Raw genomic sequence first — 27,643 nt, forward strand, 5'->3', positions numbered from 1 at the left:
CAGTCATATAGTATATCTGCGGCCGGTACGACTCGAAATGCTAGCGGAACGATGGCGGGAAATTTCACCGAGACAGGGGACTTGTGGCTGTTCTCGACACTTCCATCATCGCTGGCTTCAACGTCCCACTCATACTCACGATCGTCAACAAACGTCCTGCCGACCACCATGGAAGAGGGTTCACGGGGTGGTCCGACGACCGTGGCCATCGTCGAAGTCACGGCGATGTCGATAATCCTCGCCATCGCCATCCTGGGCAACGTCGGACTCATCTTGATCATTCTCACCGACGTCAGGCTGCGAACGGTGCACAATAAGATGGTGATCAACCTCGCTGCGTGTGGACTATTCACTGTGGTCGCCAACGGACCCTTCATCCTCTCCACTCTCGTGAAGGAGGAATGGATATACGGTGATCATTGGTGTCAGTTCAACGGCTTCACGACGTCGGTCTACGGTTTGGCCGTCGTGCTCACCCTTGCTATCATTTCCATTAACCGCTACCAGATCATCGGACCCGTGACTCGCCGGCAGAGTCCCTGGGTCACAAACAAGAGAATACCGCTCGTGGTCGCAGGTAAGAGAGAGTCGCTTCTTTTTTTCCCCTTCCTAAGTTAATTTCATGTCAGTTGACATTGGTTTCTTTGACCTTGTGTACGTATTTTTTGAGGGTCCCATACCCTACAAGCTTTGCTTTTTAAGTGGGACCCTCCATTTCCATTCTAATCTTTGTATTAGGTATATACCTTAGAAACGAAATTCTGTTGTTACTCGTGACCATTTGTACGTTTTCTTTGAAATTGTTATAAATTTGTTCTGTAAATATATTGTATATATTTTTTCTGTTTATTCAATGGAAATGGAAATAAAATTGAATTGAATTGAATTGAATTGAATTGAATTGAATAATATTGAGTTGGTGAGCTTTAATCATCAACACTCTTATTATCATTGATCTGTTGGAAAAATTAGTACACTTGTATGTGGATACACAGAAATATCCTTCTTTTTCCAACATCTGACAATTTATCTTAACAAGATGTCTCTTGCAGCAACACTCTACCGGGCGGTGCTATGTCAAACCATGACGTGACTGTATCTTTCGTGTCTCCCATATTCACTTTATTTTTCAAACTTTCCTTTCCGAAAGCGTTATGTTGACTTCGATTTCATACGAGTGTCGATGAAATTCTTCTCTATGTAAGATAAATGAAGTACTTGTTATAACAAGCATTCGCTATATAAATCCTCATCTACTTAGTATCATACGGCTGCTTTACAGCTCTCAGATCGTGCAAACAAGGACATTAAAGGAAAAGCCATAGAACATATATTTAAGAACGACGAGATTCGGTGTTCCATGATTATTATCTGCTTTCTCAAAGTCATCATTACAAAAAAGTCAAATCCTGGAATTTTCTAGGATTTGTTTTAATGTCCACGTAAGTTAATTTGCAATCTTCGTAATTACGAAATTTCGTCAAAGATTGAGGGAGGCTTCTTTTTGCGAAAATAAGAGGTATCACTCTTTTTTCAATCTAACGAATGTTTTCAAGATTTCGGAATAGCAGTCGATGCATTATAGCAAAGACAGTGTATTTCTTGTTTAGACTTCATTGTAACAGCAACACGCGTCATCAACTGACATCATAATACGTGACAAATCGAATCACGTATGGCCAAGATGAATTTGACCCTTGAAGGGAAGAAGAAAATCCAACAACAACAACAACAACAACTTCGATTAGTTTCTCTTGTTTAGTAAGGTATTTTGAGCTATAATTTTACATGCTACCGGTATGCCATCTTGAGGCCAAATGTAGCGACATTTGAATGCCCTGTAATCGGTCAAAAGAAATCTATACTGTCTATTCCCTCAAGACTGTCATTTGCTCCTCTTACCACCCCACGCCACTTTCTCCTTCTGCTTTAAGGCGAAAAATGAGCAATAAAGAAGAAAGATAGGAATCAGAAACTTACTGATCACCTGCTAGAGAGGGCAACTTCCTTACCATCAATTTTATCACTGTCCTTTTTCTCTTGAATTTTGAAAGGGCGTACTTTAAATTTGGAACCATGCCGTGCCCCTTCTACTTAAAGGCATAATTTACCATTTGCAGAAGAAGCAAAAACCCAGCATTAGTGCTTTAAAATAGTTCTAAAATGTGAGTTAGGGATAGAAACAACCACTGTAAAAATCTGAATCCATATCTCTATGTATTGTTAAATACACAAAATGTGAACAATGGTTTTAATAAAAAAAGTTTCTAGATTAAACTGTCTACAGTTATGGTTTAATGAGAAAAATACTGATATCTCCTTATATTTTAGGCTTTATTGCAAAAAAAAAAATATATATATATGGTAGGATGTTTTGTGATACAGCAGACCTACATATATGCATCAAATGTGATATCTTGAACATTTTTTAAATCACTGCTCCCAAAGGTAAACAGGACCTTTAACGCCATGACCCAAATCATCGACCCCTCTCCACTGTATGTCGCCCGTTACCCTCCTCCTATCTGATTCTGAGATTACTCATTCGAATTGTAGCCTCGAGTGGACGTTTGAGTACAGGTGCAATTGCTATTCTCAAAAAGAAGATTGGGCAGGTGACCTGAGATGTTTGAACCAACGAGGTCTCTTCATGACACAGCTCTATGTAATTTCTTTGCTGGTATTAATTGGAAAAGATAACATGGGAAACAAAAAAGTATTGAGAAAGCCATAAAAATGACACTTTTGTGGTTACGAAATTCCTTAGATAGGTCCAAAAGTTAACGACTCTGCCTTGAAATTGATAACGATTGATATCAATTTATATTTCTTTCACATTTTCACATTTCACGATTATCAGCGTAAATTGTAAAAAAGGCAAGTGATTCTATCGATATGTCTATCGATCTGTGAGATAAATCACATATTTACACAGTGCATAAATATATGTTTATTATATGATATACACCAATAAGTATAATAGGAGATACATAATTATAGATATATAACTATGTATGAATGTGTGTAACTTATGCATATATACACGTATACTCGTATGCATAAATGAACAGATGTATTCATATAGTGTGTTTGTGTGTGTGTGTGTGTGTGTGCGTGTGAGCGAGCGAGCGATGGAGAGGGATAATCTGGTATAATACTTGATATGTTTCATCTCTCAATGGTCTCCCCGGTGTCTGCAACGAGTTCGTCCAACTCAAACATATGTGCTTGATCGGAGATCAAACACATGCAGATTCATAAGAAGAGAATAGAAGAGATTCAGAGGATAGTGAATACGTGTAGACGAGTGCGTTTGAAGACTGGGAGAGGAGGGAGCTCGTGAGAACTAAATCTGATCACTGCGGGGCGAATCTTAGGTAATCCACTCGGATTATTTCCGTCACTCAAATCTACGAACAGGTCTTTTGTTTCTTTGTTTCCAGGGAATCGCTGGGTTCTGGAAGATAATCAAAGTCCTACACGAAAGAGAACTCTGCATGAAATTAAAGCTCCAGAGAGAATAATTATGTTAAGCTTTATAGTTTCATAATTCTCCACTGTAGCCCACAGTTCCGTGACATTTCGTGTAACGGAGTTGAGCGTCATAATTAATGTAAAAGGGAAGACTTTCTAAGGATTCGAAGAGAAAAGATATAGCGAATAGGAGGAGCTGATATCATTCCAGGTTGCGCAGTGCATTCACGAACTGTGCTCACACCACATTAAAAGTAAGAAGGCAGAGCAAACTCTACTCTAGTTTCTCTCAAAACGCTTTCGCCTATGTTACATAAAACGACTCCATCCAATATGCCTCATACGCATCCAATTCCGGAGGCACCCTTACAGTTCCGGGTGTCCGTCCATCCGTTCGTTCGTGCGCACACCTCAGATCTTGGTATGACATTTGAGAATCCACTTCATTATAATGTGTGATTTTCATGACACTTGGGCCGGAGATACCGCCTGACGTATACAGATTTGTAAAGGTCATAGGTCAAAGATTATTGAAGGTTGGATGTAGCTTTGAATGGGTGTCTACTATGATATAGGAATGTCCAATTATAGTATATCTCTTAATAGGGATAATGGAAATCGATAGAGAGTCATTTGCATGTAATGAAAGATCAAGTGAAATGCGTCAAATTCAAATATGATATTTCCATTGATAACTTCAGCTAAGAAATGTCTAGAAAATCACAACTTAGTAAGCTGCCTAGAAATGAATCTACATGTAATATTGCAAGAGACAAAACGTATAATATTCAGTTCACATCGTTACTGTACTTTAGTCAGAAGGCTATTTTCAGGTGGGAACTTCATCTAGGAATGTGTGGTAATAATGCCCAAGGGTTTGTAAGAAAATCAAAAATGAACAGGGAGAGGTTTATTGGCACGAAATGATTGGGGCGAAAAGTCAAAGGTCAGTGTCAATCGGCACAGACATTTATAGATGAATTCCTCATTATCGGACCATGTAACTTAGGATTGGAAATTAGGACCAATGGGAAACGAGATAAATAGAAATGGATCTTGTGACACTTTTTCTTTGCGCAAGGAGAGTCAAAAGTAAATCCTTTTGGTCAATGATCAAGACCGATTAACTTCATCTAAATGCAAATGTACAGCCACATTTAACGGCAGAATTATAGAGGAGGCTGAGGTGGGGAAGTCCTATGAGCGCTTCAGTGGGATTAATCTCACTCTCTCTTCTTAAAGGGAAATTTCAGACGATTTTCATGATTTCATATCATGTAGCAAATAAATCGATAGTGCTATAATATAGATTTATGGAATTTGTTGTTGTCATGGAGCATATAAGCCAATACTCTGAAAAACCAAAAACCAATTATACACCTGTACACTGACCAATTAAGGATGATGACATACGAGACTCACATATCCCAGTAATGTATATTCTTATGTGAAGCTGCTATGTCATCATCCTCGTTCATTGCGATTTGTTATGAGTTTTGAAAACATTGATATTCCTCATCCCAATCACTATAAATTTTGAAACTCTGTACCCAGTAATAACCAATACGCTGTATATTGATAGCTGCTCAAATGCAAAAGTCTAAACATCATTCGGAGTTCTCTTTTAAAATCATTCTGATCGAGGCAATTTTCCGGGGATCGTTTCATGAATCGCGAGAGTGTGATGACTGAATCAAGTTTATGTTTCCGTATCATTTGTATCACTTGCCCTGGTCATAGAGTCTGTATCTGATGGCAAATAAAAGCTCAAGGAGCACTCTGATAAATTGGTCAGTTATGATAATCAGCCAATCGGTTCTCGTCCTGTTCGATACACACAGGTGGTGACACAGGTAGTACACACGCATAATACACACATGATTATTATAATATACATGTCTTTGTGTGTATGTCATGTGTGCACTTATGATTCCTCCTATAAGTAGTATCTTTATGGCTAAGCAACTCATTTCTAGAGAGCCCTGCCGTCAATTAATATTTCCCCGAGCATTGTTAGGTATCAATTTTGACGCTCGGTTGAAGAGGGTCAGTCAACTCGTCCAGGTATTGCGTCTGCACAGTTCGGGACTTGGTCCCCTCATCTCTATTGTCTGTAAGAGTCAGGGACCTCCGGCCGTTTTATCGTAACATTTCGATGATTGTATTTCCCGCGGTATGATATCTTCGACTATACATTTGTTGTTTGGTTGGTTCCTGCATGGCAATACTGCCAGATCTACTGCAATCATTTCTATTACAAACATCCTCAAGAACTTGAAGGCGCCCAAACTTCATCCTCTGCACCACAGCTCCCTCTTCTGTTTATGTTAAACCATTCATCACTTTATAAGAAGAAAGTATTAATCTCGATATAAACAAGTGAATTTGTAAAACGGCCGCGGAGCTAAGTTAAAGAATCGAATTTGACAGCTCAGTTATCTTGCTGTAACACTGCATTAGCGTCAATTGTATGTTCGAAACCATCTAAATTCTAGCGATCACTCCACCAAGAAAAGTTACCCTCTTCTGTTTATCTAGCATTTCTTTTGGTGAGTACATCTGAGTGGGTTTATGTGAAGATAAACAGCATATTAAGTATGTTCTCTTCGAGGAAATGAATTACTTATTTTAACAATGGTGAGGATGAATTGATACGGTACCAGAACGGACGTTTTGTTGGCTGGTCGCCCACACATCTCGTAATGACTCTAACTTCTAATGCCGGGAGCAATTTTCTTCATTTTCCCTCTTCATATTTTTTCTTAGTCTTCTTCCTCATCCCCCTCATCTCCATCACCATCACCTCTTCCCCTTCTTCACCTCTTCTATTTCTCCACCTCCTCTTCTTCCTCCCCCTTCTCCTTTTTACAATTTAATGATATCTTATATCCTCGATATATTGTATTCACTAAAACTTAGCGATGTTGTTTTCATTGTAAGTACAAGTATTATTACATTCGTCAACGCCACTCTTGCCATCGCTGTTAATCCTGTTGTTATCTTTTCTTCTTCTTTTTTCTTTCATTGGCATGACCACAATCATCACCACATTTTTCCTCCGGCTAGAAATGTTCGCTTGGCGCCGTCTCGTATAAAATAACAAACTGCCATCTTGCTACATCAGCAATCTTAAATTAGCGCAGTAGCTTGTAAACATCCGTTTCCGAGGGTTTCAAACATGGGTAGTTAAGTTGAAATCAAAATGACTTACTGCAGATGTCCCCTATGATGAATTGCTGGACATAAACACTCCAAAATACTCGTTTCCCCTCTCCCATTGCTTCTGGATCCAGGGAAGTGATGAGGATTTTAATGATGCACGTCTTTCTAATCATTCGGCAAAGGATTTACGTGATACTTTGTTTATATTCAAATCGACAAGTGAAAAGTGTAGAGGAGAGTTTAAAGACACACTGTGCTCGTGAGAGGGTGTTTACGTTTGTGTGCCTTTGCGACCGAGGACATTAGTGCGGGGAGACATACTATATTGTTACAATATGGGAAAATTTCCCATGGTAAATGACAGGCAAAGTGTAATGAACTTCTCGAAGCAACTGGCCATCTCGAGAATTATATGTATAACGCAATGCGAATCTTCAACATGATAATTATTCATATACACTCTATGTTGTGTCTGACATCGATAAGAAGTATACAGACGCTTTGAAAATCAGTTATACCGAAAAATATGGTCCTTTTGCCTCTCTACTTTAATTCTTGCTTTATTCATTCGTGAAACAGCCAGTTTAGACTAACATTGCGTGTGCAAATGTCGTAAACCATGAAGCCAACATTAAAGTATAATTTGTGATCGGAATTTTAGTGTTTCTTTGTAATCACTTGTCCATTGTAAATCAAATGAAAAGTTATATACTATATATACATACATATGTGTATATATACAATATATACATATGTGTGTATATATATATATATATATATATATATATATATATATAAACATAGAAAGGAAAAACTGACCAGAAACAAATGATAAATAGTGAAAACTTTGAGCAAAGAAAATGGGTCGATGAAAACCCATTTTCTTTGCTCAAAGTTTTCACTATATATATATATGTATATAAGTGGAATTGTCTAACTCTCTTGGATAGACAAGACGAAAGCGAGTCATTCAGCTACATTGTTCGAACTGTAAAAACGACTGATTGTATGCACCAGGGTTGTATATAGCGATTATAAAGAATTCAGGGCACGATACAAAATTGGAAATTAAATGGGACCTAAATCCTTGTCAGTCGAGAAAAAAAAAGACCCGACAACAACAAGATTGGCTCTCTCGTCTGTCAGACAGGACCAAGACAACCTGTAGCGAGTGATAGTATCGCAACAGTTGCAGACGATTCTGCGGGAAATGGCGGGAAGTGTGTGCGTTAAGCAATTAATCCACTTAGGAAACAAGGCTGTTTCCCGCTTCTCGACGTCGTCTTGCGGCATTGAAGGAAACAATTGGTTCCTCGCCAGATTTGCGGCATGTTCCCAACCCCACTCGAAACTTTCACTACTATATCATTTAAATATCCTGAGAAAAAAAAATCTCTTTTTTTTTTAGCAGACCGCAAGCAATCTGCACATAAACTCGGTCAACCGTCTCACTAAGACGCAAAATAATGATTCTTGCTACATCTTTTCTCTTTCTTTTTTTTTTGTAATTAAGAAGCGTACGCTTTGATATAATGCACTGTTAATATCCCACCTAGAGTCATAGCAGGGTCGAAAATAGTTTCATGTTCAAATACATCTTGAGTAAAGGGAGTGAAGTGAAATGGAATTTCATGCGCTCACCTAGTTTCCCGATATAGTTTATAGATATTTATTTTCTGATTATTTCGCCTGACATCAGGATATCAACATTTTATACATGGTGTCCTTGACGGATCTTGAGGTGCCCTCACCTTCTAGAGTAATTCACAAATTTTACAAGCTATGCTTTTCTTGTGAATTCCTCTTTTCCATGTAAAGTTATAAATTAAGATTGTATTGCTTACTTGTTTATTTATCCAAACCAGAGTTGATATCATTATGATAATTGTATTCATGTTTTGTTCAAAATTACGTAATTCAAAGTTCCTTTTGATGTTATATACTCATGTAAGCGTTATGTATATTACTTTGTATTACTTTATATGGAAATAAAATCATTTTTAATTGAAATTCTTGAATGTAGTGATATCGGTCAGGGCGACATTATGCAAATTAGATGAAGCGATGATGTCATAGATCCTCTTGTCTCTCATTGGCTCGCTCACGGAGCATTACTAAATTTCATTTATTTAGCAAGAAGAGGGGATTATTTTCCTGCACTCCAAATTGATATAAAGCCCAGAGTCATATAGATTAATTAATAAATTATTAACAAAGTGAAACGTTTTCTGGTATCAATTATGCACACACACAATAAGCCCGTAAGGAGGCGATAGCATATTATTGAAAACGGCCACGCAAAGCTTTGAGGGAAATAGGACAAGTATAAAAAGAAATATCTGATAAGTACTTCAGTAAGAATTCTAAACGTGGCGTCCTGTGAGACTTTTTAACAGTTCTCGGTCACATGGTGTTGACGCCACGTGCGATTTTAAGAAGTCGACATTTCTTTGTGTTATTTGTTCACGTGAGGACCAAAAATAATTCTTTAGCTTTATGGAATTTATGAGAAAGATTGCTAGTCTTTGACATAAGAATCCGAGTGCTGCAAAGGAGGTAGCAGTACTTCCTTGGTACAACCATCATCTTTCATAAAACTTTTTCAGCGTCTTGGAAATAAGGAAATATATATGCCTTCAAGAAAAAGTGTACATAAGTGTGTACGGAAATGACGTCAGGTTGTAGTTGTATATATGCAGGGAGGTTTCCACCTCCCTGGTTATTGATGCGCAGGACCAAAACAACTCTTTCGACTCATTACAGTGATGTGTTCGTGAATTTCTCAATGTGTGTCATAATTATTTCGGTCAGAATTTCGGTAATCCGTGGGTTCGTTTCATTGTGGTCACGGAATACAATATCTCTCCAAACGGTCTAACTTCTTAAGATCAGTATAGTGATGAAGTTGTATTCAGTTTACTGAACAATACCTAACTCCTAAATATTACGATTATGCAGACATGAACGTGAAAAACATTAGTGGGTCTTTTTTATTCGATTTGTTGTCGCCCTTTGCTAAATGAACTGTACAAACATCTTCAAATAGAGCAATAAACACTTTAGCATAATCTTTATTAAAAAAATGACAACTTTACTTTTAGGCCTACTATTAAAATATGAATAAATATCATCTTGCCAGTAAACTGTTTCCGAAATGTTTTTTTTTTTCACCACTAATAATATGCTAATGACAATGATGATGAAAATAATATGGTCTTATTCATATACTCAGAGTATTGCCTCTTTGGTGCAAGCACAACTCTTCCAGAAGGGTAAATTTTGTTTATGTCGAAGGTTCGACAGCTGAAAATAAGGTTTGTTAAAGGCATTATTTACCATTTGCAGATGAAACAAAAACCCATCTTTAGTGACGCAAATTCGTTCTAAAATGCAAACAACCAAAGAAAAAATGTTAATCAATATAATCAATGTTAAGGATTGTTAAACATACAAAATGCGAACAGTAGTAATAATAAGATTATTAAGTAATAAGACTAAACCGTCTATCATATCTATTATACAGTTATGGTGTATTGAGAAAAATAGTGAAATCTCCTTATATTTTTTGTTTTATTGCGATTTTTTTTACATGGTAGGATGTTTTGTGATGCAACTGACCTATACGCATCAAATGTGACAACTCGAACATTTTAAATCACTGCTCCCTATTGTATACAGAATACCTTTAGGCCGAAAATGAAACAAAAAAGGTCCGTACTAACGAATATTTTTCTCCAAATTCAGCAGCTTTTCTTCCAAATTCTCCTCCATCTCTATCCGACCCTCCGACCGTGGTGTTGCACAGCACAAGAGTGAAGAGAAGGAAGGTGCGTCTGCACAGCAAACGCGCTTTCCGCGTAGCGTGCACAAATTATGCAGATAAGCCACATAATTTATGCACGCCGTGTGGGTGGGCGTGTCTCCCAGACTACAGTCCGGAATTACGAACCTGCGAAATTACGAACCTTATTTTATTTTCTGAATAACGAACCTTCGGAATAATATGACCTTCGGAATAACGAACTATATAGGCCTATCTCTTCCAGAAGGCCCTGCAATCATTATTGCCAGGTAGGCCTATGCCCATTTATGCGCCTGTGTCGAGAGGGACGGCATGGGTAAAAACATTTTGTCCAAGGAAGTAAGCACTCGGCAGGAGTCGAACTCGCGACCTCCGTTTGAACGTCAAGAGTCTTATCCAGTAGACCTTAGGGCCTATACCACAGTACTCCCAGTTGTACAAAAAATTTAGTGTGGTAAATCCTGTCACTCACTTGTACATTAGTAATTGTTATAATTCTTTTTTTTTAACATTTGCAGCGGCTTAGTAGTAATTTTATTATAGCTTCGATTTCACAATATGAGAGACAACACCATATCATACAATATCAATCATCCCATCTTTTCTCCTTTTTTTTGGGGGGGGGGAGGGAGGGGTTGCTTTTTGTTTTTTCCACTGGAAGCATCGCAAACAATGCTTTCAAGAAGGGACTGCGAAGGCGTGAGTGAAAGAAGTGCATGGTGTTTCGTATCTACTGCACGTTGCCGACGCATGAAGATCTGCTCTGGCAAACCCACTCAACTCCCTGGTGACGCTCGGACGTCGTTCAACGTCAAAACAAAATGCTAGGCAAAACAGACTAACACACGACTGTAACGTTGTGATTTACTGGTTCAGAGTCAAGGGAGCGGACCATTACGCAAAGCCTAAAAACGCACATCTGTTGTTTCGTGGCCAAAAAATCGATCGCCTTACGTTCTGTTCGACCATGGTTGTGTTCGTTGAAGTACGTCAGTGAATATGACTGCTTAATGTGCCCGTCGACTGAACTTCGGATGTTAGGTACTCTATCGTGGAAATTTGATTAATTCCCGAGTCCCACTCTTCATCATCACACGCCAGAATGATCATAGGTACACATAGGAAATCTTTCCCTGCTTCGAATTCAATTAAGATGCTATATTCCAGCTTTACATTTCAAATTCTGATTGGTTCCTGCTGATATCAAATTACACTGCAAACGCAACTTGGAATGAATTCAGAGCATACTGTCGCGTATAAAGCGCACCACTAAAAGATTTATTGTAACAAAACTCAACTTGACTTAACAGGAACACGCGACTCTCAGTTACTTTTTTTTAACCCCTGAAAGCTGCAAGAATACATCTCGGCACATGTTGCCAATCAGCAATGTTTTAGGGCGAATTATTTCCATGCCGACACGAATGGAAATATCTGATCACTTTCATTTCTTGGGCTTGTGACAGTAACACTTAGAGCGCGAGAGAACCTTATCCGAAACACATTACATTATTTCCGTCCTCCGGGACCGATGGGGGAAAACTCGCTTCATTCACGTAGTTCTAATTTGGATCAACAAGACTTGATTCAACGATAAGTAAATTCACGCAGTGAAGCCTGAAATAATCATAAAACTGCGAGAATATTCAACTCGTTGACTCTAAATATGAACTTTCTTTCTTTCTTTCTTTTTTGACATCGTGTAGCCTTTTTTTCCCCCTCTCTTGATCTCTCTCCCTGTGCGTGCGTATGTCTGTGTGTATGTTTTGGATGGGTGGGTGCACCAGTCAATTCGGTCTTGCTGTCAAGTTGTCATGGAGATTATCCATTAACATTGACGGGTGTAATGACAAAGGGCTATGACTGAGTGCATTATCCCGCGATTCACAGTACAGGCTATACCTTCATGTCAAAGTGAAAGACACTCGTAGTTCCTTTCAAGGTTGCCGAGATCACTTAATATCCTCCTTTTTGCGAAAATTAACCCGAAATATCTCTCGTGTATTGACGGGCACATCATAACGTCATTGTGATAATATAAAGCTAGCATGATGAAAGCCCGCTAATTTATTATGTCCCCCCCCCCCGTGATGTTTTGACAAGGTAAACCGCATTGTCACACCAAACTGTGCCGCCTACATAGGAGGCATACTATGTTTAAACCCTCCTTGCCCCTCCCCCACCCCTCCACCATCCCCTTTATCCCCCTCCTCCACCCCTTCATCCACTGCACCCTTAACCAACACGGAGAAGTTCGGAGCTAAAAGTGCTTCGAGAGGTCACCCCAAAACGCTCACTTCCTCTCTATGAGAAATCAGTTAAGATGGGAGCTGCGGTTTTCTCTTCAGTTGACATTACCGAGCTATATATTGCTTCGTGATTGACAGTAATTTGCCAAGTATATGATTTCCACATTTGCCTTTCTTTTCTGGCGGTCTGTCTTTTCTTTTCTTTTATAACAAACAAAAAGCTGAAACTGACCGCGTAAATTTGGACTTAATTTCCAAGGGCCTTCTTTATATGGTTCGCATTGCCTGCGTCCGGAAGAAGTCTAAATTAACATAATTGCTGGTGATAGCTAATTTCTGTTTGAACGTAAAGATAAGGAGGGGGGGGGGGTCGCTTTAGGCAAATGTGTTAGACCCATAATGAAAATCCCAATAGCTTTTACATTTGTCTGTTTATGGCATTTTGCCCAACATATGTGGTGTCGTTTTTTCCCCGTCAAGTATAGCAACTTCTCAGCAGCACTGGGCGGAGATAATAGTCTACAATTGCAATCCTTGATTGGGTGCTATATGGATGTTTTAAAGATGGATTTCATGCACAGTGTGTTCAAGTTGAAATTCATCAATTGAGTTTGATCAAACAAAGAAAACGGGATTTTTTTTTTTAATTCACTATCTGACTTAGAATAAGACAGCTCTGGAACTGTACATTGTAGAGTTCCCAACGTTTTTACGCAACATTAAAATGGTGGTTACGAGCAAATGATAATTATGGGGTGATGACATTGCCAAGCCATAACATAATTACTTCAGCTAATTTGCATAACTGGTTACCACCAACATTGATGTTTCGTGATCACATGTTCTGTAGGACTCGACATTTATAAGCGGTGGCTTGGAGCCACTAAAAATTGATGTCGGACCACCAAATTTCCAAAAAGGCTATCTTGTCGATTGCCCGATTGGGCAACTAAGATCCAAAGGGATTGTTATGTTTCGTTCAATTAAAAAAAAAAAGAAATCAGATTTTCAAAGATTTTAGTGGCCCGATCAACCGGTCACCATCAGAGAAAAAAGTTCGTGTCGAGCCCGGTGTTATGTATCATAATATACTTTCTTGCTTTGCGTCCAATCTTAATCTGACCGCTATCACAGGTCCGCTTTCAATTTCAATTTCAATTTCAATTTCAATTCTTTTTCATATTTCTCAATGAAAATGCATTACATTCAACAAAATAAAATGACAGTGGTTATTCAGTTCAGTTCAGTTCAGTTCAGTTTTTATTATACAATACAGTTATACAGTTATACAATGACATCCAGTTTGGATGTACAATGAAACATTATAAAGAAGAACATAGCGGTCAAGTTGAAAGTTGAGCCAGAAAAACTATCAACTGGTATCTATTTTGAACAAGGAATGTCCTATAAGTCACTTGGAATCACTCCTCAAGGTGCGATCACACATCGCCGGTTTAGATGGCGGTTCATGGCGGTTCTCAAACCGCCGTGAACCGTGTCCCAATGATGGCGGAAAGCACTTTGACTACGTTCTCAACACGTTTTGAACAAGGAGCAAACGCGGATTGACGCGGTAGTAACACGGATCGCCCCGGAAGGTGGAGGAGTCCATACCAAGCCCATGTAGTCGGATGCAGTCAGAGCCCTTTCACTTGTCCTCAATGGGTTTCAACAAGGAGCGTTTTGCTTTGTTAGGTAAACACAATTTTAAAGAAGTTATGAAACGTTGTAGCCCCCTGTGTTTTACAGATTGATATAAGTGATGCAACAAGCAATTATCTTCAAGTTTCAACGTGCTTTTTCTCTTTCTCTTTTAATTTTTAAAATATCTGTATTAAATGTCATTAAAAAGACATACATATCAAAGCAGAATCCAACATAGTTTCCAGTTTCCTGTTCATTTGCAGGTTTATTTATCAAGTGATGTACAAGTATTTGCTTGTTTCAACATCTCTCTTTTTTTTATTAAGTTTTCACATATACGTAATTATTTCGCGTATTGAATTTAAGATCTTGTTGCCTGTTCATCAATGATTTCACAAAATTGCTCCTTATTACCTTTCAGAGCCCCTTGTGAAATATGAGCCTATGAGAGTCCCTAAATCGTAAGGGGAATCTGTATGTGATACCCTCGATCCATTACAACAAACTACTATGGCAAACGTAGATTATGCCGCCCCAGAACTGTGGAACAGCACCCCAAGACTTAGTGATAAAACATGCAAGTTCCATCAATAAGTCCAGAATGTTTTTAAAAACTTATCTGTTAAAATAGTTACATAGTGATTGTAGATGATGATTTATGCAGCATGTTGCTGTTTCTGAAATTACCTTCTCCTGTTTATCTTTTTGTTCCCCCTCTAAAGCGCATAGCGACCTTGCCGAAGGTATTATGCGCTATCTAAGAACGGCAATGATGCCATGCTAATATAATGATAATATCTTTAACAACAGTCAATAAAAAGATTATGTACATTATACATTATCAAAGAAGCATATACAGTATGTGTCCAGTTTCCTCTTTACTTACAGGTTCACATAACATAATAATGGTGTGGTTTTTTTTGAAGTTTCAACACTGCTTTTCCCTCTACTCTCTTATATCTGTATCAACATGCAGTCTTACAAAAAGGCATGCATAATCACGAAAGCAGAACCCAACATATTTACATAAGTTTTCTGTGTATAACTTATTAGGTTCACGTTGCTGGCCATCTCAAAAGCTGTTAAGCTTTAATAAAATTATGAACTTATCTTTTAATGTAAATGATGTACTATTCAACATACTTAACAACTTCTTGAATATTAAACTTTATTTGTTACTGTATATGTGTTAAAGAAATAAGGAAACTATAGCATTCAATATATTTACCCAATCTTGCATTATGGGTTCATTTTTGCTTTTTTTCTCCATTTTTTTATTGCTCCGCCACGAAGTGTCGCCGGAGCCATTATTCTCTTTTAAGTCATAGTTTCTTTTCGCTTGAAAATTATGGCGGTGTTAACACGGTATTATCACGGATCTTGCGGTGCAAACACGGAGGATGCCGTTCTTTACACGATGAACAGCGATGTGAACACGGTCCATTTCAAACCGCCAAGACCGCCATGAAAAATTAAACATGTTTAAATTTTCTGGCGGTTCCCCGCGGTCTCCCGCGTTTCTCGGGGTTCATGGCGGATGAGTGACGGATGACCAGAGTTTGTGTACGGTGTAAACACGGTCTTTGGCGGAGCACGGCGATTTGCTGAACCGCCATGAACCGCCATCTAAACCGGCAATGTGTGATTGCACCTTTAGATGAGGGTAGCCGCCAAGACGTGGCCGGTCAACCTGTTTCTTTGACTTGTATGCTGTTGAAATTATCTCACCCATAATCATACAATGGCCCGCAGCTATTTTAATTTATCATTATTTCAGTTTATTCACTTTGCCCCGCTAAGAAAAGCAGGACAAAAACAACGGCTGGCATCACAAAAATGCATTTATGCCAATTTCATACAAAAAATTTTTTTTTTTCAGTGATAGATTAGAGTGGAATCCTTTGTGAAATCCCCAAACCCCCGTTCTGAAAGACAGGGCAAACTAAGCGCAGGTCGCAACACACACACGCAATTTCATGTGAAAAATAAATGTAGGCTGCCTTGAAGGACAACTGAACTGAGGAATGAAAATTATTCACAAGTGTGAGATCTCAACTCAAGGCTAAATCAAACAAAGTCAAAACCTGATTTTTTTTTTTGCTTCCATTGAACCCAAATTCCCATATTATGTCAGGAGAGTCGGATAAGTTTGCAAAGTTAGAACCGCTACGTTAGGGAGCCACGAAATCCTCCGCTACGCGCCTAATTCGCGTCTTGCGCCGAATTGATGTTAAAAGGAGAATGATTTTCACGTGCATAGGTTGAGTTTGGAATCATATTGATCGATGCCTTACAAGGAAGAAAAAAACATGTCTCATTTTAGACGGAGATGTCAAAGGTTCCCACGTAAAGAGCTATGTACACTAATTATGCTTCTTCTCAAGAAAAGGGTCCTCATAATCAAAACGTTGTACATCGGCCTTCTCAGAATCGGCGGTGTACTTGATTCGTGATGACTTAATTCAGGATAAGCTGCCTTTCAGTTAGAATATCCCGTTGCTGATAAATCACATGTAACAAGACGGTACCCGCAAATACCTCCGTGGTGTCTTTTAGCTTCACTCATGTGCTCTTTAGTGTGATATCTTCGGGGATATATGTCACACCTGAAGGTGTTAAGTGAAAAAGTTCCGAAGTTCCCCACCCCCGTTTAATAAATCCTCGCTTGGCCGAGAAGTTAACCCCTTCCTGTGCTGAAAATAAAGCTAGACATTCTCGAAGGAATCTTCAACATCACTATCCGTTAAAGTGTCCCCCTTCCATCCTTTTTATAGACCCGTCATATTTTTTCTTTTTTTTTCTTTTTTTTTCTTTTTTGCTGGGGTAAAGATTAGATTAAATTGTCAACGGAACATTACAGATCCAATCAACAAATTAGATTTGATCCTTATCTACTGACACGCCATCAGTTGGCCATGTCGTGACAGGCAGTGTGCGTGGAAGGAGTGCGTGAGAAAGAGGAACGGGCATGTGTGTGTTTGTTTTTTGCTTTTTCTTAGAGTTTGTGTTGAGGCGCGTGTTTCAACGAGTTCCGGCAGCTGTTTTCTGTATACTTGGCTAGTTTCTACAAGTCACTTTGCGTTTGTCAGGGAGTGAAAATTGAGTTAGATATGATGATGATGGTGATGATAGCGAAATTTAGATCTGCGATGAGAACTCTAAAGACGACGCTATTAGGCAAAAAAAAAATGGTGTTCTGCACATGCGCGAGACTGCTGTTTACATTGTCCATACAGGGAGGAGGCGTCGTCTTAACGTTCGCGTCGCAGATTTAAAGCTCGCTGATGATAACGATAACGACGCAGCCACTGCTGCTTCAGATGAGTTCAAATTGCTATTATTTTCGTTATTATTGCTGTCATCATGATTTTTGTTAGTAACGTTCTTGTTATTATTGTTAACAACAGTGTGATTACTATACCCAATCATTCCAACATCAAGTTTAATAATGAATAGTTCAGCATTCTGGTGTCCCCACAATCTACAAACGCCTTCGCTTTTCAGTGGGTCCCCTTAATCTCCACCCCAAATTATTCATCACTCAATTGTTTCGCTTCTTTAATTCCCATCAAAAGTTCCCTCCTTTGTTACCTCCTCTTTTAATCCCTTATTTTTGATCACTTATGCCATGTACGTTGACCCCTCTTTCATCTTATTTACATTGTTCCCATAATATGTGCTGTTGATTATGTATAGGAGATGGAGAAAAAACATAATCTTGAACTTGAAACTTGACCTGATTCTAAAAACCTTACGTAAGTTGGCAATTCTCTCTGCCGATATTTATAGGCCTACATAATATGCCGCGCCCTTGCCATTCCACCTGTCCAACCAAGGTTACTAGCTCCATTCAGTAATCTTAACCCTTTTGTTACCACGGACAACCCTATCGCATTCAAGATCAATTTCAAGTTGAATTGGCGCCCGGAAAGGGTTACCTTGCTTCTGTTTATTTCTGATGACGAAAAGTTCACACGGACCGTTATGTAATCGATCCAACGCGAATAAAGACGATTTCATTGGCCAAGTGCAGACTTCCTGAACCTCTAGCAGACAAAGGAAGAAACGCACACACACACACACACACACACACACGTATATGCATATGCTTGATTAAAATTGGGAGCTCGTTGTGGGGTACCACATTGTCGTGGATAGAACATCATAATGATTCAGTGATATCACGCATTATGTTGGCTATTGTGATGCCGCGGATGATTTTTTCTTTTTAACCAAGTACATTGATTAGACGGTAGCCTGAAATGTAAAAAAAAAAGACATGACTAAACTTAATTTGTTTAAAACACTTAACATATTATGTTTAAATCATTATCAGGGTTACCTTTTGCGCATTCGTGAACATGCAATGTCTCTATATTCAAGCCCCCTCCCCCCAAAAAAAAAAAACAACAACAACACACACATTATCGACAGGACGATCGAAACAATCGGGACATAGGTCAAAACTCGTGAGCACTCAAGTGTCTTTGGAAAGATACAATCCTATTACAAGAGACCATTTTTTTTAATACCAAATTTACTCTGTGGATCTAATGGGATAAATTTTCGTCTTAAAGGCAGATTTCCTGAGGCGTATCTTCGTTGCGTCTAACGTGAAGATTGAGTCGTTCTCCTATATTTTCATTTCATTTCATTTTCATTTCATTTATTTATTTTCCATAAAATGGAAACTCTTCATGAATCTAGTGGCATGGTAATTCACATACATAGAGCATGCACATTTCAAAATTAAACACAAAGGATAATAAAACAGCACACATTTCAATAATCTATTATGTAAATAACACATAAATCTTTACACCCGATGAATAATAAAAAATATACATCCACGACATAGAATATTGCACCTGTTTCTTCTAAATAAAACCCACATGATTATAGGCCCAAATAAATGTGCATGGAACAATGTATCCAACTGTATTTTCACGTTTATATGTGACGCATAAAACACAAAATTATGCCAAATTTTAGTCCAACCATGGAGCTAATGTAGTTCCATGGTCCAACTGTGTTACCTGCCTTCTAAGATGGCAAAGTGAAGAAAGTTTACGACCTGCGATTTAGTTACAGATATGATCCAAATTTATACAAGCTAATTGAAGTTTGTTTGATATTTCATGTACGCGCTTCAAGAAACCGTCAGTGTTGTTGTCATCATAGCTGTCATCGATGAGTAACTCGTGTCTGTCACTCGTAGCCAAATCTCAAAGCGAAGAATAGATGTTCTTCCTTTGAATGACGGCAATCCAGACCCACCGTAAATAGCCTTGAGGTGGCTGGGGTTTGCAGACTAATCACATGACGGGAACGCATCATCAAACCACGTTTTTACGGTTAAACGTATGAGCAAGTGCTTAAAGAGAAAATCCATCCTAAAAAGGAATAACCTTCAGAAGAAAGAGAAAATTATTCCCTACTGAACGATACAAAAATGACAAAAATAGGATAAGAAATAAGAAAGATATGGCATTTTGAAATTTCAAATTTTTTGAAAACATTTCTTGACCAGCCTTTATTCAAATGAGCCAGTTGATGATGTCATATCCTCACAATTTTTCATGTATGTTGTACATGAAATTAGGAAAATTTGTTACTTTTAGCTAACACAAGCGAAGGCATGTTCCCATACCAAGACATATCAGAGTTAACATTTGTTCTTTTTTATTTTGGGTGGTTTTAAGCAAGTTTTTATATTTATACAACTAGAAAATATATGATTTTTGTCATTTCTGTATACGAAATGAACAAGAACCTGTGGGAGAGCATGACATCGTCGACTTTCTGATTTGAATATTCATAAATACTGGTTAAGATATGTTTTCCCAAAAAAAAAAAAAATCAAAATGTCGTATATTCCCTATTTCTTATGCGATTTTTGTTATTTTTTGTATCGTTCTGTAGGGAAATTGTTCTCTTTCTTTTGAAATTAATTCATTTTGTGGGGAGATTTCCTCCTTAAATCATCTATGTCGCTTGCCATCATGTTACGGATTGCTTCATGGACAATAATTCTTCTGGTAAATGGCGAGTCTGACACTAACTGTACATTAGCACACCTGCCATTAAAATAGACTCCCGTGGGTCCTCTAACACTTTGTCAAGTATATTGGAAGAACAGTAATGATACTGAAGAGGCTGCCCTGGGTAATGAAGACCATACATTTACATCAAAATATTCAGATTATTGGAGGGAGATTCAAAGAAGATGGGAAATGTCAGAGCTATAGAACTAGTCAGCTGTGATTGATGGAGCTAAAACTGCTTGTCTCTCTTGAGGCTCTACATGCTGTCATTTATTGTTAAAGAGGGACTGATATGTTTCACAAAAATATGCCATTAAGCCTTTTAGGCATGTTAGGCGGTGCCTTAGCCTCCCTTTTAAAGGGACCTCAGACCTGAGTTTGAACATCACCCCATCCTCCTATGAAAAGTTCAGAAGTGAACAAGAATAGCTTTATATTGATGTGCCTGGACACCAAACTCGAAACACATTGTGGAGACTTTTATGTATCTTTCAGAATTTTTTTGAGTTTTTCCCCCTTTCAATTCTATAGCACGCCTCTCTACACAGGATGTCATTTACAGATGTGTGACCAAAGCGTTCAACTAAGGGCACGCACATGATACCTTTCTCGAACTCCTCCATTTCCGACTCCCTTCCACTCGCAAGCAGTGAGCCTACCCCACACGAAATACACATACACACATGCACACCCCCCCAATAATAAATTAATAAATAGAAAGATAGATAGATAGATAGATAGATCAATGAATAAATGAATGAACGAATAAGATAAATAAATAAATGGATGAATAAGAATTGTGATATGGCGGCTGAATAGTGGACAAGACAAACAGTTCATCAAGTACAATTTTCACTTTGAGAAGTTTAGGTCATGGAAAATTGGGATACGTACGATTTAAATCCTCAGTATCCGAGCCACCCAGTGTTATAAAGGATTGATATACGTCATAGAAAAGTTTTGTTGCTTTATTATGCTCAAAATATGAGTCTTGCTCAATGCTTTTAACCGTGTCCTGCAGTGAGTGGATGCTAACATAGTACCTCCTTTGTGGAGAGGACGTCTGCACATCATTAGAAATTCCATTTTGTCTGAACTATTGTCAGGTTGTGTCGAAAATCAGCTTGCACTTTTTGGTTCCACGCAGATATCCGTCAGAGATCCTCGTTTGATATTTTACGTACACTTCGAACTAGATGAAGCCACCATACCAATATGGATTTAAGCCTCAATAGAGACACGTCCTAGAAAGCGAGGCAGATCTGTAAAGAGATGTTTGAATAGATGTATAGATGGAAAGAAATATGAATAGATCTATGTACTCACAGAAAGATGGATATAGCTAGATAGAATGATATTACAAGTAAGAAATGTGTGCAGTAGATGATCTGAAAGAAAGAAAGAAAGAAAGAAAGAAAGATCGATCGATAGATAGATAGATAGATAGATAGATAGATAGATAGACAGATAGATAGATAGATAGATAGATAGATAGATAGATAGATAGATAGGTAGATAGATAGATAGAGACAAATAGCTGAAATGCAATAGATACGTAGTACACACATATCAATCCATCTGCCTGTCTGTTTTTCTATGTTCGTATACGTGCATCGATATCAATATCTATAATGTGTATAATTGACATCTGCGTGTCTCAGTATATTCGTAGATGATAGTCGGTGTCCGTGAGAGAGCGGAAGAAGTGGGAAAGAAGAATCTTGTTAATAGTGTCACTCATCGTGAATGAAGATGACGTCGAATGACAGTGATGACATCCATCGCATCCGCTCGCATCACGACGACAGAAGCTACTCTGAGTCTTCGCACCTTGTGAACAGGTGTTTGTTTCTCACCCTGTACCTCCCTACTTAAATCTTGAACATCCCTGGTCACCTTATTCAGTTCTCAATATCTCGAAAAAGGCGTGCCGTTTTTTGTTTTGTTTTTTGTTTTGTTTTGTTTTGTGTGTGGGAGTTGTTGTTGTTGTTGTTTTTTTTTTGTTTTTTTTTTTTGGGGGGGGGATGGGGATACAAAGAATGTCCGGTCATGATCGGTTACTGTCCACTCAATCATGTTAATTCGAGTCAGTCTTGATGAAACTCAAGTCATTGTAAATATAGATTCAGACAAGCGCACTCGCACTCACACAGACACCCACCCACACACAAAATAAATCTGATATATATATATATATATATATATATATATATATTTATAGAGAGAGAGAAAGAGAGGATATATATATCAGTATATATCAGTATATATATATATATATATATATATATATATATATCATCATGTTACAATATGAGCTGGCGATGTGCCACGCCTTGTTGAAATACCTGATGTAATCAAAAATTACCTTGACCATTACAGTCACCACGCGACTGTGCACGCACTATCGTTGGTCATTGGCGTTATCGCTACCTCGCGCATGCGCAACAGGACTGATTCACCTTATCTTTGATTCATCATTCAAGTAGTTTTAGTTATTGATATCTTCTTGCCATGATAGGAGAAGAGAGATTCGTCGAATCACACTGAAAAATCACCTGCCTTGCAATTTGACCCTTGCATTCAGTGTCACAATCAACGATTCTGAGGTAAAGATAATTGTGCTCGACTCGGAACGGCTGACTGTCCTTGCAGCGGCCGTGCAAACTAAAAAACAGGAGTGACCTGTTGGCGAAAATATTAAAGATATTTTACACCGCTAATGACGTGATTACGCCCATGCCCTGCCATCCATGGTCTTGGACTATTCTCGCTTTGTTTTGTCTATTTTGTCTATTTTGTCTATTTCGTTTCTTTTTTTTCCATTGCTTGAGAATCGTTGATGATGTCAGTAGATGGAGGTCATGACAAAGCAGGTGATTTCAATATGATTCGGCGAAAATCTCCTCTGTAATTGCGATATGCATGTAGATATAATATTTCACATTGAGCACCTTGCGCAGTGATCTCGCTTTCCTCTTTACACGTTTTTTTTTTCAAGACTGATTTCATCTCTTTTTGGAGGAATTTCTGTCGTCTCTGTGTGTTTCGTCCACATGCGCTGCAGCGGAATTACGTTATTCCTGTGCATTTATTAATATCAATTTACGTCGATGAAGGGCATTTTGTCAATCCGTTGCAATTCCTGCGCATTTGTATTTACACAACGATGTAAACATGTTTTGGGGAAAAGCAGAGACGAAGAGACACTGATTGATGAACGGGTCACCTCTACACACAAAAAAAAAAACATAAAACAACAAACAACAAACAAAACAAAATTTATAGTTGATGTTCGCTATGCATCAGCAGTCAGTGAAGTGAAATTGTGTTCCGCATTCTCTTCAGTTCACGTAAACACGGCTGGCTGCTTTCATAAATCGTGTTAGAATGTATTTACAGATGGAGGAAAAACGTTGTAAATTATCGAGCATATTATCTGAATATTAAAGACACTTACTCTCCGTTAGGAATGGATGATGTGTTATGATAATTGTATCTTCTATACTCAGATTTTTATATTATTGCTATTGTTGTCAATAATTGTTATGCTGTTCCAGCCACAGTGTGTTTACACCTTTTTTAGTCTTTAACAAGTGTGGTTTTTTTTTTTTTGTTCTGCTTTGTTTTGTAATATTCCATAAGCGAATATTCAGAATATTTACGGAATAAGCTCTAAGTGATACCAAAAGAAATATACGTCACCGCGTTTTAGTAACTTTTCCTTATCACCCGACCAATTCCTGGCTTGTTGAACAAAGTAATTACTGGAGGTACGTGATGGTTTAGAGTTGTATACTTGCGGCACACTATCAGTATTTATGTCTCAAGTGTAGAATGTTGTATAGCATGGTTGACAAGAGTGATTCATAGCAAGCACGCAAGATTAACATGGACTGAACGATGGTTGGAATTTTGAGACGTTGACGCAGAAATCTTTCAAGTAGGCCGGTGATCTCAGCTCACAAAAAGAAAGACTGAAAGACCATGATGTCAAAATAATGTATCGAATAGAGAGGGAGAAAAAAATGTACAAACCTTTATCTATCTTCCCGTCTTTTCTGATGAACATGACTGAATAGGCAAGTCCCTGTTACGAAAATTACACCACTCTAAAACATCCGAGTTATTTGAATTTGGAGCAATTATGCATGTATTTATTTTTGGGCTCAGAATGGAGAAATGCGAGAGTGAAAGCACGAGAAAGCGACATCGCTGACTCGACAGAAAAAAAAATGAATTATTGACACAAGTAGGCACTTCCTCGCAGGCTTGTTACAGCTGGTTTGATCAACTCCACACTTTACTGGAGATGATATACTCATAGTAAGCTCATAGCGAAGAGGATTAAACGGAATGGACACTATACAAAATTGGCAGTGATCGAAGGTGTCCTTAGATACATAATCAGAAAACAAGGGCGAGCTTCCTCCCTTTCCTCTCTCCCTTTGCACTACTCCTCCGTTGTCCCTCCCCTCCCCCAGCTCCTCCTTCTCCCCCCTCTGCGCTCTCCTATTCTTTCTTTTTTTTCCTCCACCCCTCTTCCCTACCTCTCCCCTTCTCTCTTTTTTTTAATCTTTCTCCCTCTTTCAAAAACATATTTGTGGGTTCTTCAATTGGCGCTGCGCACTTGTCAACTCGTATAACTTTCAACAAAAAACTATGTGGAGATATTTTCGGGGGGGGGGGGTTAGAATTCGCGCTAGCCTAAAGTAGCGCGAAATACGCGAAAATTAATGTACTGCGAAAATTTCCCCGTTTACAGCATATTTCTGTCTGTCTCTCGTTATGTTTTGCTTTCTCTTCCAGTTTTTGTTCTTAAATCGGATTAGTTTCAGTTGTCATAGGCTCCAATTCGGTTACAGCTCGTTATTCCGAAGGTTCGTTATTCCGAAGGCTCTTTATTCCTAAGATTCGTTATTCCGAAGGTTCATTGTTCCGAATTTCATTTTCGGATCAACCAATCTTCGGAATAACGAACCTTCGGAATAACGCCACAAATTTTCGGATTGACGAACCCTTTTTCGTTTTCGGATTAACGAACCTCTACTCTCTAAAAAAAAAAAATCGAGTGAAAATATTCACTCTTAAAGGAGTGAATACAAATAAGAGTGAAATTAGAGTGAAATTGGAGTGAATTTTGAGTGAAAAAGTTCATTTTCACTCGTTTTAGAGTGACGTCAGGGATCACTCCAAAATCTTCGAGTGATCCCTGCATGAGGTCACTCCAAAATGAGTGAAAATGAACATTTTCACTCAAAATTCACTCCAATTTCACTCTAATTTCACTCTTATTTGTATTCACTCCTTTAAGAGTGAATATTTTCACTCGATTTTTTTTAGAGAGTAGGTATAGGGAATTGCGTGTTTCGGATTAACGAACCTTCGGTATAACGACCCTTCGGAATAGCAAACCTTCGGAATAACGAATAGCACCCTCTCCAACTCATCCTAGCATGGGTCGTGAGAGCAACCGCTCGTCAAAGTGGAACTTGATTCCCTGTTCAAGCTAAATATAGACAAAGGGGCAAATGCCAACGAGCAGAAAATAAGCAACAAGGTATGGAATTCCAGAGTTTAACATGTTTTCATTCCACAAATTATGCAATTGAATGATGTGATGATGTCAATCATCAACACACACCCCCCCCCCCCCAAGCTGGTTTACACGGACTAATTGGTATTGTTCCCTTTATGACGCCAAAAGATATGATAAACACAAAAAATAAGTGTGTCAACCAATAGACGATGACTTGTGAGATAATTACATCATCATGTTCACAATATATCTTGCAAAATAAATTTGTGGCCGAAATTACTGATTCGTGAAAACATGTGAAACTAGACAAAAAGAAATCATGACACTCTAATTTTTCGGGTTCAATTTCTATGAAATTACCACTGCTTTGTTTCGATTTGATTTTGCTCAGTTTGTTCCCATCAGCTCTCGATCTGTTTGATAAAACCCCTCAATTGCTGAGGGTATATTCTACGCGTTTCTAGTCTTTCGGGCCATTGAAATGTTTGGAAATTATCAAAAAATATTGTATTGTCATTAGTGCTCTGTCATTTTAAATACGTCATTTTGAAGAGGATAAAGTTCAATTTTGCACTGATGAAATTTTGTTTTGATAACTTTCAAATGTCATTACAATATTTATATATCTTACGCCAAATCTAAATTTCATAATGAAAAATATCATAATTTTCTAAAGAAATATGAAATATCTTATGAATATTTTTTTTTCAAACGTCATTGTTAGGTTTTCCAAATGTTCCACCTAATTTTAGAAACTAGTATCTGAGCAAACCAATAAAGACATTTCTCGATGTTCATCCCTTTTCATTGCTAAGATATTTGCATAATTGTGAAGCATGACTGCAATGTCCCGTGTAGTCCCATTTGATGTTTTTTTTTCTAGCTTTTTTTTGTAGCTGTGAAATTTCATTTTTATGATTAAACCATTCTTTTCCTGCTTTATAATTTGATGAGAACAAACATGTTCCAGTAGAATATCATGAATATAACCGAAATACCAGCTGTTATCATAAAAAAAAAGGTGCAAAGTGTAACTTTTCGGCCACGGCAGTGGTCCTAGCTCAGCACAGCTTTCGAGTTCCTTTGTCCTCCATTACTGTGCTATTATACTAAGTGATGACTTGGCATCGCTTCTCTCTCTACCTGTTAGACAGCTTGACCTTCATCGCGCAGTTTATCATCACATTAACGCAGCGATGTGACAAGGTAGCGTTGTTAGAGACTGGTAATCCACCATTTCCTCTAATTAAAATGATATCTATTTCTGTATGATCTAATTCCAATCGCACGATAACCATGCAGCGCATTCTATGCCCTCCACCGACCCACATGCCTGACTGGATTGGCAACAATTTTGTAATTTTCTTCATCAGTACATTGACTCCAAGCATTTTTTCATTCCATTTTTTATTTTGTTAATTACTCGTCTACCTAATATCAATTAATTTGTGAAAGTTGAGCTACAGCTGTCATCGTATCTATATGATTACTATGCCTGCACTATTTAAAATAATCAATACATAACAGTGCTTTGTATACTGTCCTCTCAAGGCTCATATACAAGGCGATGTATATTTTGGTAATTTTTTTTTTTATATTGCAGACTTCATTGCTATAGTCACTTCTGGTAAGCTTGAATGATCATGGCATTTACGTGGGAATTTCAGCTGAATTCTTTAACCTTTTTCTACTCACACAAATATTATTTCGAAGAAACGAAAAATGATTGGTT

The 27,643-nt window shown here is 38.1% G+C and overlaps 1 protein-coding gene across 1 annotated transcript in view; it reads left to right on the forward strand.

Annotated features, from left to right (window-relative positions):
- Positions 1-225: 225 nt before the first annotated feature.
- Positions 226-27,643, forward strand: part of LOC139730845 (uncharacterized) — an 84,912-nt gene continuing 57,494 nt past the window's right edge. The window contains exon 1 of the mRNA XM_071641717.1: positions 226-577. Within this exon, the coding sequence (XP_071497818.1) occupies positions 226-577 (352 nt within the window). The remainder of the gene's footprint in view (positions 578-27,643) is intronic.

Source organism: Diadema antillarum, unplaced genomic scaffold, assembly GCF_040938485.1.
Source record: "Diadema antillarum isolate AM-2024a unplaced genomic scaffold, OU_Dant_1.0 seq00000338_RagTag, whole genome shotgun sequence".
NCBI lineage: Eukaryota > Metazoa > Echinodermata > Echinoidea > Diadematoida > Diadematidae > Diadema > Diadema antillarum.